General features: G+C 36.7%; 1 protein-coding gene across 5 annotated transcripts in view; it reads left to right on the top strand.

The window, feature by feature from the left end:
* The window catches only part of CROT (carnitine O-octanoyltransferase), a 47,130-nt gene that overhangs the window by 27,248 nt on the left and 7,876 nt on the right, over positions 1–12,006 (top strand). For all 5 annotated transcript variants that reach the window (XM_006158731.3, XM_027775849.1, XM_006158733.3 and 2 more), the window contains 6 exons: positions 3,839–3,932; positions 4,046–4,171; positions 6,198–6,299; positions 7,255–7,338; positions 7,416–7,523; positions 7,744–7,874. In XM_006158731.3, coding sequence (XP_006158793.1) covers positions 3,839–3,932; positions 4,046–4,171; positions 6,198–6,299; positions 7,255–7,338; positions 7,416–7,523; positions 7,744–7,874 — 645 coding nt within the window. The remainder of the gene's footprint in view (positions 1–3,838; positions 3,933–4,045; positions 4,172–6,197; positions 6,300–7,254; positions 7,339–7,415; positions 7,524–7,743; positions 7,875–12,006) is intronic.

Below are 12,006 nucleotides of genomic sequence, written 5' to 3'. Positions count from 1 at the left end.
AGTGGAAGAGAGGGGATTGTGGGGTGGCCATTCCCCATGGGGCATGCTTTCTCTATCTATCTCTTTATCTCTATATCTCTCAGTATCTAAGGTAATTACATGTACCTCTGGCAAAATATATTTATATTTATATATATTTATATATATAATATATATATATTATATATATACACACACACGCACACACAGTCTTTATGCAAATTGAGTGATCAGGCCAGACTTGGGTATTACGAAATTTTATCAAGAAACAAAGGGTACGTATTAGAAGTATAAGATAAGTTCATCAAATTTTGCACAATAGAGAGTTGGAGCCTCAAAAGGAATTTATTAAAAGCTATTGCATTAGTCCAGAAAAGTAAGAGGTTGAGACTTTAAAAAGATGAGTCAAATACAAGAGGTATTTGGGAACCAGCAGTGAGCGTAATGACTATGTCGCTGGACTCCCATGTAGTTAACCGCGGTTCGCGTCCCGGACCCGGTGGCTAAAAACTCACACTGGGCGCGTGTGCGTGCATGCCCAAGATCCTGAGAGGAGAATGGAAGAGAAGGGATTGCGGCGTGACCATCCTCCCTGGGGGGTGATTTCTCACTTTCTGTCTCTCTGTCTCTGTCTGGCAAGCGTATGCGCCCTATAGCGAAAACCTCTCCCAAAAAAAAAAAAAAATGAAGGAGGTATTTTAGAGATAAAATTAATAAAGAATTGGTGACCTCATTTAGAAAAGAAGGAAGGAATTATTAATGAGTTTTTTTCTTTCCCCTCCTCCCTGCCTTTTTAAAAAAATTTTACCAGAGTGTATGTGTGCTTGCCAAAGAGAGACAGAAAGAGAAAAGGAAAATGACAAAGCACCCCCATGGAGAATGGTCACACTGCAATCTCTTCTCCATTTCTCCCTCCTTTCCGGTTATTGGGCATGCATGCACATATGCCCAGATATTTCTCAAGTCACCGAATCTGGAACTTAAAATGTGCATTTGGCCATGTGGGATCCAGCTGCTTTAATAACTATACCATAGTCTGGCCTTCTGTTTTTTAAATTAGTATATTAGTTGTTATACTGTGATTTTTTCCATATGTGAATATAGTGTGCAATGATTAAGTTGGGGTAGTTAGTATACACATCATCAACCAGGTTTTTTAATTTGCATGAAAAAGCTGATAGTATTATAAATGAAGAGGCAACAGAAGAGGAAGAACTATTTCAATTATCTTTTTTTTTTTTTTTGCTATAGGAAAAAAATAATTCCTGCATTTGACCCATCTTTTTAAAGTCTCAACCTCTTACTTTTCTGGATTAATGCAGTAGTTTTTAATAAATCCCTTTTGAGGCTCCAGCTCTCTATTGTTTAAATTTTGATCAAACTATCTTATACTTCTAGTATGTACCCTGTGTTTCTAGATAAATATTTTTTTGTTGGTATATTCATGCTCACCAGAGAGAGATTGGGGGTGGAGGGATAGCAGGTGATAGGGATGAGAAAGCACCCACCCAGGGGGGATGGCCACATTGGAATCCCTTTTCCATTCTCCTCTCAGGATTTTAGGCATGTACACACATGTGCACAGCATGTTTTTCAAGCCATGGTGTTGGGACTCAAACCGTTGGCCTTGTGGGAATTAACTGCCTTAAGCACTATGTGCCACCTATCTGGCCCAATTTTTTTTCATTTTTGATAACAGCTTTATTGATATATAATTCACAGACCATACCATTTATTCATTGGAAGTGTGTAATTTTGGTCCTTTTATTATTTTCATGCAAGTGTGCAACCATCAACACAATTTTAGAACATTTTTGTCACTCTAAAAAGTAACCTTATAACCATAAGCAGCCACTTTCCTTTGCTCCTCAACCCTCTTTTTCACTTATTAACAGTCACTACCTGTATCTCCCAAACACCACCACAACAGCCCTAAGCAATTACATTCTTCTGTCTCTATAAGTTTGCTTATACTAGATATTTCATATACGTGAAATCTTACATGTATTTTGTGTCTGGCTATTTTCACTTGGCATAATATTTTCAGGATTTGTTCATATTTCAGTATTAGTATTCTTTTTATGACTGAATAATATTCCATTATATGGGACCAGCAGTTAGCGTAATGGCTGTGTTGCTGGACTCCCACATAGTCGACCGCGGTTCACGTCCCGGACCCGGTGGTTTAAACTCACGCCGGGCGCGTGTGCGTGCGTGCCCAAGATCCCGAGAGGAGAATGGAGGAGGAGGGATTGCAGCATGGCCATCCCCCCGGAGGGTGATTTCTCATTTTCTGTCTCTATGTCTCTCTCTGTCTGTCTGGCGAGTGCATGCGCCCTATAGCAAAAACCCCTCCAAAAAAAAAAGAGAGAAAAAAAAATTCCATTATATAGATAGATTACATTTTATTTAGCCATTCATCAGCTGATGGATACTTAGAATTTTTTTTGACTATTATTAATAATGTTGACATGATCATTATGTACAGGTCTTGTGAGGGCATATGGTTTTATTTCTCTTGGTCTATACGTATGAATAGAATTATTAGGTTATGTTTAATTTGAAATGTTTGCAAAAGTTGAGGTAGAGCTATCCAGCAAACATTTGGATCTTTGTTGACAGAGATTAAGAGAGAACAATGGTATTGAGGTTAGAGATTTGGTCACCTCTTACATAAAGGAAATAAAACTATTAAAGAAGTACTAAGGGAAAAACTTGTAGTAGATGCTTGGGGAAGGCAGTGACAGAAATTTGAGGGAAAATATATTTGGCAGTGGAAGGACAAATGGTAAATGAAAAAAACTGAGTGGTCAGTGAGCTAGGGAGACTGCAATGGAACTGTGCTACAAAAGTCATAGCAGAATTTTTTACGGAGATTCACACCCATATGTCAAACATCCTATAATGAGGGAAACAAAATGGAGATAGGTATTAAGTTGAGGTCACTTCTTAGCCAGAAGAAGAAAGTAGGGCTGAAACTAAAGCTTCATGGATTTTAGTGAAAATTTCTCTCTTTATGGTAGAGTCCTATTATTTGTCTGCTATATGTATAAAGATAGATGAAACTCCCCAGACTGGACGCATAAAATGCTATGAGAGGAAATGGTGTATCCACAGCTAATAGTTTTTAAAATTTAATGGTTAGAAGTAACAATGGTGCCACTTTCAGTTTTTTGGGTAGAATACAAATATTAATTGAATATATGGTAAGGCTTCTGGTTAAATATATCACAGAGTTTATAGATAAGATTTACATGCTGTTTGTGAGATCACTCTTAAAAATTTTTCAGTTTCTCCGTTGAAGGAGTATTTACTTGGAACATACAAGTGCATGCACATTTTCAAACTAAATTATGTCAACTGGTGGCCCCATAGTACAGTGTTTAGTGCAGTGCATAGTGAGCTGGATCCCACATGACTAACCAGGGTTCAAGTGCCAGCCCTAGTGCCTTGAAAAATACACCAGGCACATGCCCCAAATCTTGATGAGATGGAGAAATGGAGGAAAAGGGATTGCTGCATGACTACGCCCCATCAGGGGGTTCTTTCTATAGTGAGTGCCCACCCTCTTAATGATAATACAAAAAACATTTATTAACCAAACTCAAATTTATTTACTTTAGTTACTGTCAAATATGTTTTTGGTGTTGATAGGACGTGATCCTTTTTTGTTTTTGTTTTTGCTTTTAAGAAAAATACTATGTAGGAAATAGATCCATTGCTGTTGAGGTTATAATCTATTTCTTTGGGTAATAGATTGCATTTAAATACTGAACAATGTTATGTCCTGTTAAGGGCCAAAATAGCTACTATCTGCCTCTGCTCTTTTTGAATCCTTGTTTTTTTAATCTTCCATAAGACAATTAACATACATCTACAAGAAGTGCCACAGTGAACCCAACGGACCTGGGGTAGCAGCATTAACTAGTGAGGAGCGAACTCGATGGGCTAAGGTTATGATTTATATTTTTTAAACGAACCCTTTATCTAATGAACTCTTCTGAGATTATCTGGATATATTACATTTAAATTATAACATTTAGTCATTTATCTTTTTGTACTTCAGGCAAGAGAATATCTGATTGGTCTTGATCCAGAGAACTTGACTTTGTTAGAAAAAATTCAGAGCAGTTTGTTGGTATTTTCTATAGAGGATCACAGTCCACAGGTGGAACCAGAAGATTATTCTCAGGTACTTATCTTCTTTTTATTTCCTTCTAGCAAATTTTTTCAGAGGACTCCTATGTATATTCAACATGAGAGTATTTTTTTCCTTTTATATAGTCTCTTAAAACTTTTTTTAGCTGTGAAATATATATGTACCAACTTAAAGCTAATATATAAATAAGTAATGCTTTGTAAATCTTGGCCACACTGTTTAGATCTGCTTAGATATATTTTTTTACTTCGTTTAGGGAAGAATGACTGTTGTTCGCTTATTGCATATCAGTATTTTCCAACCTTTTCATTGATTACATACACAGAAAATTTGCACAGTACTCGGGTAAATGAACTTCTCTTGCCAAAGATGCCATGAAAATCTACTTAAAACCCACATCAGTGTGCCTTGACACCTTAGTTAAGAGAGTTTATCCTCAGAATCGTTTAAGTCTTCTAAGTAATTTATATCATTTGGTTTTATTGAACACATTGATTTCAGTTGAGCTCAAGGGTATACAAGGCCTTACTTTTCTTTGTCCTGTGGTAATATTTTCTTTTCCTGTAGTATACAGAATGAGTGTCTTTAATCCAAAATACATGGGACTAGAAGCGGTTTTGGATTTTTTTTGACTTTGGAACATTTACACACACATAACGAGGTATCTTGGTGACAGAATTCAAGTCTGAACATGAAATTTGCTTATTTCATATGCACCTTACACATACATGGCCTGAAGATAATTTTATACAATATTTTTGTGTTGCAGCATTTTGACTGTAATCTATTAGTAAGGTATAGTATGGAATTTTCCACTTGTGGGCATCATGTTGGCCCTCAGAGTTTCTGATTTTGGGCCTTTTGAAATTTGGATTTTTTGAATTAAGGATGTTCAACCTGTAATCATACTAGTAGAAAGTCTCATAGTCTTTTAGAAACACTTAAATTATTTCATAATGTTTTTGTCAATATTATTACTATTTCATCAGTATAACAAAATATAACCCATGATTCAAAAACCTTATAACAATATTTTGTTAGGGGTTATTTTTTTCTTCTCTTTTCTTTTCTTTTGGAGAACAATCACCAAACTTTTTCTTGAAGAATATATTTTAATGCAGTGCTTCACACTTTGACTACAGTTTGTAACTACAAATGCATTTGGATTGCAACCCACTACATGTACATGTGTACGTATGTATACACACATATGTAATAAAATTTCACAAAACTGATTATGATAATTTTTTCTACCTGTAATGTACTCTGATACTTCTATTCCACTTTATTTCATTTCTTTTTGTAGAGGATGTTAATTCTGATATACTAAATTGATTATATATTACTCAATAATGGGTCCAAACCTACAGTTTGAAAAACAGATATAGTGGTATATGAATTTAAAAAAAAAATAATCATAGGACACTCAGAGCCCTCAATTCCAGTGGGGTGCGGCCTGACTTTGCAGGGCTGTTTTGGCCCCAGAAGGTCTAATTGAACATGCAGAATCCTGGGATATGAATTCTTAGGATATTTTCCTCCTAAATAGACTTTAATTACTACACTTATCAGGACCTCTTCTACTATTCAAGTTACAAAAGCCTCATCTTTGTAAAATACCTGAAATCAGGGACCAGCAGCTGGTGTAATGGCTATATCACTGGAATCCCATGTAGTCGGCCATGGTTCGAGTCCCAGACTTGGTGGCTTAAACTCAAGCAGGGCGCATGTTTGTGCGTGCCCAAGATCCTGAGAGGAGAGTGGAGGAGAAGGGATTGCAGCGTGGCCATTCCTTCTGGGGGGTGATTTCTCTCTTTCTGTCTCTCTGTCTCTCTTTCTGGCGAGTGCACAGGCCCTATAGCAAAATCCTTTCAAAAATAAATAAATAAATACACCTGAAATCAGGGCCAGAATTATTATGGCTTGAATGTAACTCTATTATCATTTTATTAAATTTGAATGACTTAAAGAGGAAAAGTGAGATCATGTTATATGTATTTAAGATGTAAATAAACTGTATTAAAATCTTGTTAATTTGAACATTTTACATTTATTTTAGTTAACTACAATGCTTCTTATTGGAGAACCAAGAATACGCTGGGGTGACAAATCCTATAGCATAATTTCCTTTTCTAATGGACTGTTTGGCTGTAATTGTGACGTAAGTGAACTACTGAAGTTTTTTCTTTTTAATCATTTAGGTTAAATTAATGGCAGTGAACCAGAAATACTTATGCTGTGCTGGTGTGTAATATAAGTAAACACCTCTTTAGTGCTATAGTATTATAGCAAAAAGTCTAGTTAGGAATTATCAGTGAAAGGCAAATCATTTTCTTCTGTAGGAAGGCTAACAGTTGGGTTAACAGTTGGGTGTATGTCTGAAAAATGGAATTTGTGTATAGTTTTTGTTCAATTGATTTTTGTTTTTTTTGAGAGGCTTTTCGCTATAGGGCGTGTGCGCTCGCCAGACAGACAGACAGAGACATAGAGACAAAAAGCGAGAAATCACCCCCAGCGGGGATGGCCATGTCACAATCCCTTCTCCTCCATTCTCCTCTCAGGATTTGGGTATGCATGCACATGTACCTGGCATGATTTTCAAGCCACCAGTACTTTTCTGACAACCCAACAGATATATACACAAAATAGTTATGCTTTCTAATAATTCACTGCGGGGCCTGTGTCTTTACCTAAAGAGGTTCATAGCCATCCCGAGTGACTTCAAGTCCTCTGCCATCCCCCATCTGCTTTCCCACACTTCCCTGACAACCGCAGAAGATTGTAGCATTGCAATATAATGCACACCTCCTTTGACTACCAGTAAAATTAGCAAGTAGCTTTGCTGTTAGTTACATGTTTACTGTACACACTCCAACCCCTCCATGGCCACAAGACCACTAATTCAGTGCCTCCAATTTTGAATGTTTGTTCTTTTTTTAAAATTAAAGTACTGCAGTCACTGTACTATAGGAAATTGGTATCTTTATATTAAGAGGTGAAGTATTTGAGGATTTTTGTACTTTTCTGTTAAGAATGGAGGAGGAAAAAAAATGAAAATGAAATATTGGGTCAAGTTTTAAGCAAAGTATTTAAAATCATCTGTCTTTTCATTTCAGCATTCTCCTTATGATGCAATGGTTATAGTGAACATCAGCAGCTATGTCGATAACAAAATTATTGAGAATGAAGGAAGGTGGAAGGTATGTAAGAACAGATACTTCATTTTCCATAAATATTTTATAGATAAAACATTTTTGAAAAGTTTTCCCAATTTCAGGGTTCAGAAAAAGTAAGGGATATACCACTTCCAGAAGAACTTGTTTTTACCGTGGATGAGAAAATATTAAATGACATCAGTCAAGCTGAAGCCCAGTTCCTCAAGGAGGTAGAGTTTCACCTTTCTCTTTGGTAGTAATGCTTTCTGTTTTATGTACCTAATCTAAAAATCTGTCATTCCAAACATGCAAGCATAAAACATGTTAAAATTAGAGCTTTTAATACTTTTAATTCTTTATGATTATCTTATTGGAAATTATAATTTGCTTCTCTTTGTGATATTCTTCTTAGGAGATCTTTCACTGTCCCCATTTAATTGTTTTTGTTAGGCATCTGACCTGAAGGTTGTGGTACAACCCTTTACATCTTTTGGGAAAAATCTAACCAAGCAGAAGAAGCTTCACCCTGATACGTTTATTCAGCTTGCACTTCAGCTGGCCTATTACAGACTTCATGGACGGTGAGGACCATTGATTGTCATTTGCAGAATCTTGAAGTTCTAGGATGCATCTTTCCCGAGACTAGCCCATCCTAACTCTCCAGGGCTTTTCTCACTTTTCCCAGTTGGCACTTAGTACTTCTGTCAGTAGTACATCAGAGTTCTCATCTGTGACAGTTTCAGTTTTTCCTTGATATTTTATCATAGTATTCACTTGATGCATTTAAGTGGCTGGTTTCTTCTAAGAGAAGCTTTTTCATTCTTAGTCATTCAGTTGACTATGGTTTTTTTTGCTACCTCAGTTTTCTGCTGGGTCTATGAAAAGTTTTGATTTTATAGATATTCCAGCTTTTATTCATTTTCAGGATAGGAGAGGCAGCATATTGTGACTTTCTACATCCTAAGTAGAAATGGAAGCCCCTTGATCTTGCTTTTTTATGCAGCCTGATAGTATATGATGTTTAAATAATTTACATTTAATATAATTGTCAATAAAATTGAGTGTAAGTCTATCATCTTGCCACTTTCTTTCTCTTTAACCTATCTGTTCTTTGTTCCTTCTTTCTTTTATATCTTTGAATTTAGAGTGTTTTGTTGTTGTTGTTATTCCATTTTATCTCCTCTGTTACCTCTACTGTTTTATTTTTAAATAATAGCACTAGGGTTTACCAAGTATCTTTAACGACCTTCAAATAGTGTTTTCCATTATATAATGTAAGAACCCTAAAACAGAATACAGAATACTTTTATTTCCTATCTCTCAGTCTTGGTGCTGTTGTTGTCATACATTATACTTGTGCGTTTGTCATAAACCCCACAGTGTACTTCTAATGTATTTATGTGAAGCAGTCAGTTATCTTTTCCTACTCTGGGGGTAGGGAATGTAGGGGGTATATCTTGGGATGTTTGGTTTTTGAACAGTGTCCCGCTGTGTCATAATGCTCCTTCAGCCTCCCTGAATCATTGGGATTATAGATGCATACCCACCATGTTCAGCCTTCAAGTTGGATTGGGAATCAACTCCAGGCCTCCCATATGGCTTCAGCTTGCAAAGCATGGCATCTTAGCAGTGTGCACCACTGCAGCAGGACCCGGTGTCTTCTCATAGTTAGGATCCAGCTCAACTTGGATGAGCTAGAGTTTACGTGCTACCATATGTGGTTAGCAGACTTAGTACTGTTCAGGCTCTATGTCAGGACTGTCTTCTAGGGGGCACCATTGCCCTTGGTTGAGATTTGGTAATAGCTGATAATACCTGGAGATTTCATTGTCACAACTTGGAGAGAAGGTGCATCTAATGGGTAGAGCCAGGGATGCATCTTACAATGTATGGGAAGGTCTCCCCATAGCAAAACATGACTCAGTCCATCTGTCACAGCACTGCTGTTGAGAAATCTTGCTCTATGTGATATTGTTTTCCTTCAGAAAAGATTTTCTTTACTTCTGATGGGCAGTTAGAGTGTAGTACTTTATCTTAATCCAGACTACACTAAATTTAGGCTGGATTTTAGAGTTTTGTAGACTTTTATTTATTTATTTTTTTGGTGGTGTTTATGCATGTGTGTATGTGGTAGTTTAGACAGGATCTTTTTGTCATGATGCTTTTGCCTCTGTCTCTCAAGTAACAGGGATTGAAGGCTCCCTGAGCTGGACTTTTAGGGTGGGCCGGGAATAGAACCCAACCTCCCAATATGGCCTCAGCCTGCCCAGCAGCAGTGTTCAACATGTGTTACTGTGGCTGGGTCAGTCTGATATATTTCCATTTGTTCTTTTTTTTTTTTTTCTTATCATAAAACCCTAGGGTGTTTATTAGGACCCCTCCGCTATAATAGGCCTTGAACTCTTAAATTTTATCTCCTTAGAACTGTGGGGTTATTGATGGCTTCAGTTATTTTCTGAGCCTCCTTGGTCTTGTACCTTGCAGCCTGCTCCACTTACCAGTAAGCAAATGCCTAGAGGAAAGAGGCTTAGTCAGAATCCATCTCTGGGATTACCTAAGTCTAAGATCTTGGGCTCTCACATGCTGGCTCCTTTGTGAGCCCTGACCTCTAACTTTGTTTAATCAGCCTCATGAGATAGTGAAAGACCTATTTAGTTTCTTTGCCTCATAGTAGTAGTTTTCTGCTCAGTTTCCAGCCTTTCTGCTCATGTGTATTAATATGTATTATGAAACATCAGGTTGCTTGAGGGGGAAGAAGTGACACTAGATAAGTTGCCTCACTTCAAAGAGTTGCTCTTCACTATGGATCTTGGCCTTCACATTCTGGCTCCCTTAACAACTCTGCAAAGCCTTCAAACACATTTTTTACATCCAGTTTTTAGTTTTGTTTCTCTCAAACTGGTTTGCTATAACCTAGCCCATCATAGTCCCTCATTAGAAATTTCACAGAGTACTATTTTTTTAGACAATGGATATATTTAAATTAGGTTTCTAATAAGTTTCACATATTTAATTTGATTGACAGGTTTCTTAAGTCTTTTTTAACTGTAAAAATCTGTTCTTCTACCTTTTTCTTGTTAAATTTTATTTAATGAAGGTACTGGGTCATCTGTCCTGTAGAGTTTTCTGAATTTTTCTGATTGCAGTTGTACCCTCATGATGTTGTTTAATGTGTTGCTCAGTCTCCTATATTTCCTGCAAACTGGTGTTTAATGCTAGAGACTTGAGAATAAGAATCAGTTTTTATTTAAAACATTTTTTTGCAACAATAAATCAAATAAATAATGCTATTTTCTTTTTTATTTTTTTAAAGAATTATTTTATTTAACTTTGTTTATTTTAATTTGACTCTGAGGGACAGAGAGAGAGAAAAAGAGAGAGGGAAAGTGAGAAAGCAAATTGCCAGGTCTGGGACTCAAACCATGTTCGCTATGTGGGGGAGTCCAGCACCCTTACCCACCATGCCACCTGCTTGCCCCACTATTCACTTTCTACTTCATTGTGTTAAGATTATGAGTGGGTTCAGTTGTCCACCAGCATCCATTATAATGTTTCCTATCTGAGTGTTTTTTTTTAAATGACTAAAAAGTTTTTAAAATTTCTTCTTATTATTATTTTAATTCACCAGTAAGAGACAGAGAGAAAAAAAGGGAAAGTGAGAAAGCAAGCTGCCAGAACTAGGACTCGAACCGTGACCCGCCATAAGGGAGTCCATTGCCTTAACCATCACACCACCAGCTGGCCTGCCCTTTATGAGTTGTTGTTGTTGTTGTTGTTGTTGTTGTTTTAACCAAACTCTTTAGTAGCCATTGATCATTGAAGATCCATTATTTCAGGAGAGGCTGCAGAGTAGTACTATTTTTATTATTTGTCTTTACTGTTTTTATTTTTAACTTTTTAAAAAGAATGTTAGTTTAGTCCTATTTGAACTTTTTATTTATGCTTTCTCTTTATACTTTGAGAAGATACCATTTTCCTTAAGAAGACAAACACTGAACAGAAGAGGCAGCTGAGCCCTCATAGTGGCCACATTTCAGATCTTTTACTCTCATTCCATTCGATCTCTTCACCTATAAATTCTGACCACCAGGAAAGTAGAAGAGCTCTATGTATAAAATTGTTATATTCTTCTCCAATACAGTAAAACAGTTATCATTCTGGGGAGCTTTTTAAATAGTACTTCACCTAATTCTAGTCTGTTCTAGTGTTTTATATGAAGCAACTAAAGGCCAAAGGCTCTATATAATCTTTTTCTGTATAACAAATCACCCCAAAACTTAGTGACTAAGACACAAACATTAATTATATTTTTTATGACGCAGTAATCCTGGTGCAGTTTAGCTGAGTACCTTTTGCTTAAAGGCTTTTATGACGTCATAGTCAGAATGTCAACCAGGGCTCTGTTTTTATTTGAAGGCTCTCCTGAGGAAGGGTCCATTTCCAAGCTCACTCACATGCTGAGTAACAGTATTACTTCATATCCTTCCTAGCTCTTGCCCAAAGGGCCTCCCTCAGTTTTTTGTCACCCAGGCCTCTCTAGGACAGCCCTTGTAATGGCAGCTGAGCAAGGAGGATGTGAGAGAGCAGGAGAGAGCTCTTTATCATTTAATTTCCGGTGTGACATACCATCATCACTTTACTGTTTTCTCTCCATTAGAAGTAAGTCACTTAAGTCTTGCCCACACTCTTGTTACACTAGAGTGTAAATTGTAA

The sequence above is a fragment of the Tupaia chinensis genome, unplaced genomic scaffold (assembly GCF_000334495.1).
Source record: "Tupaia chinensis unplaced genomic scaffold, TupChi_1.0 Scaffold000606_1, whole genome shotgun sequence".
Classification (NCBI taxonomy): Eukaryota; Metazoa; Chordata; class Mammalia; order Scandentia; family Tupaiidae; genus Tupaia; species Tupaia belangeri.
The sequence above is the reverse complement of the archived record's forward strand: the minus strand, read 5'-3'. Positions and strand labels throughout refer to the sequence as shown.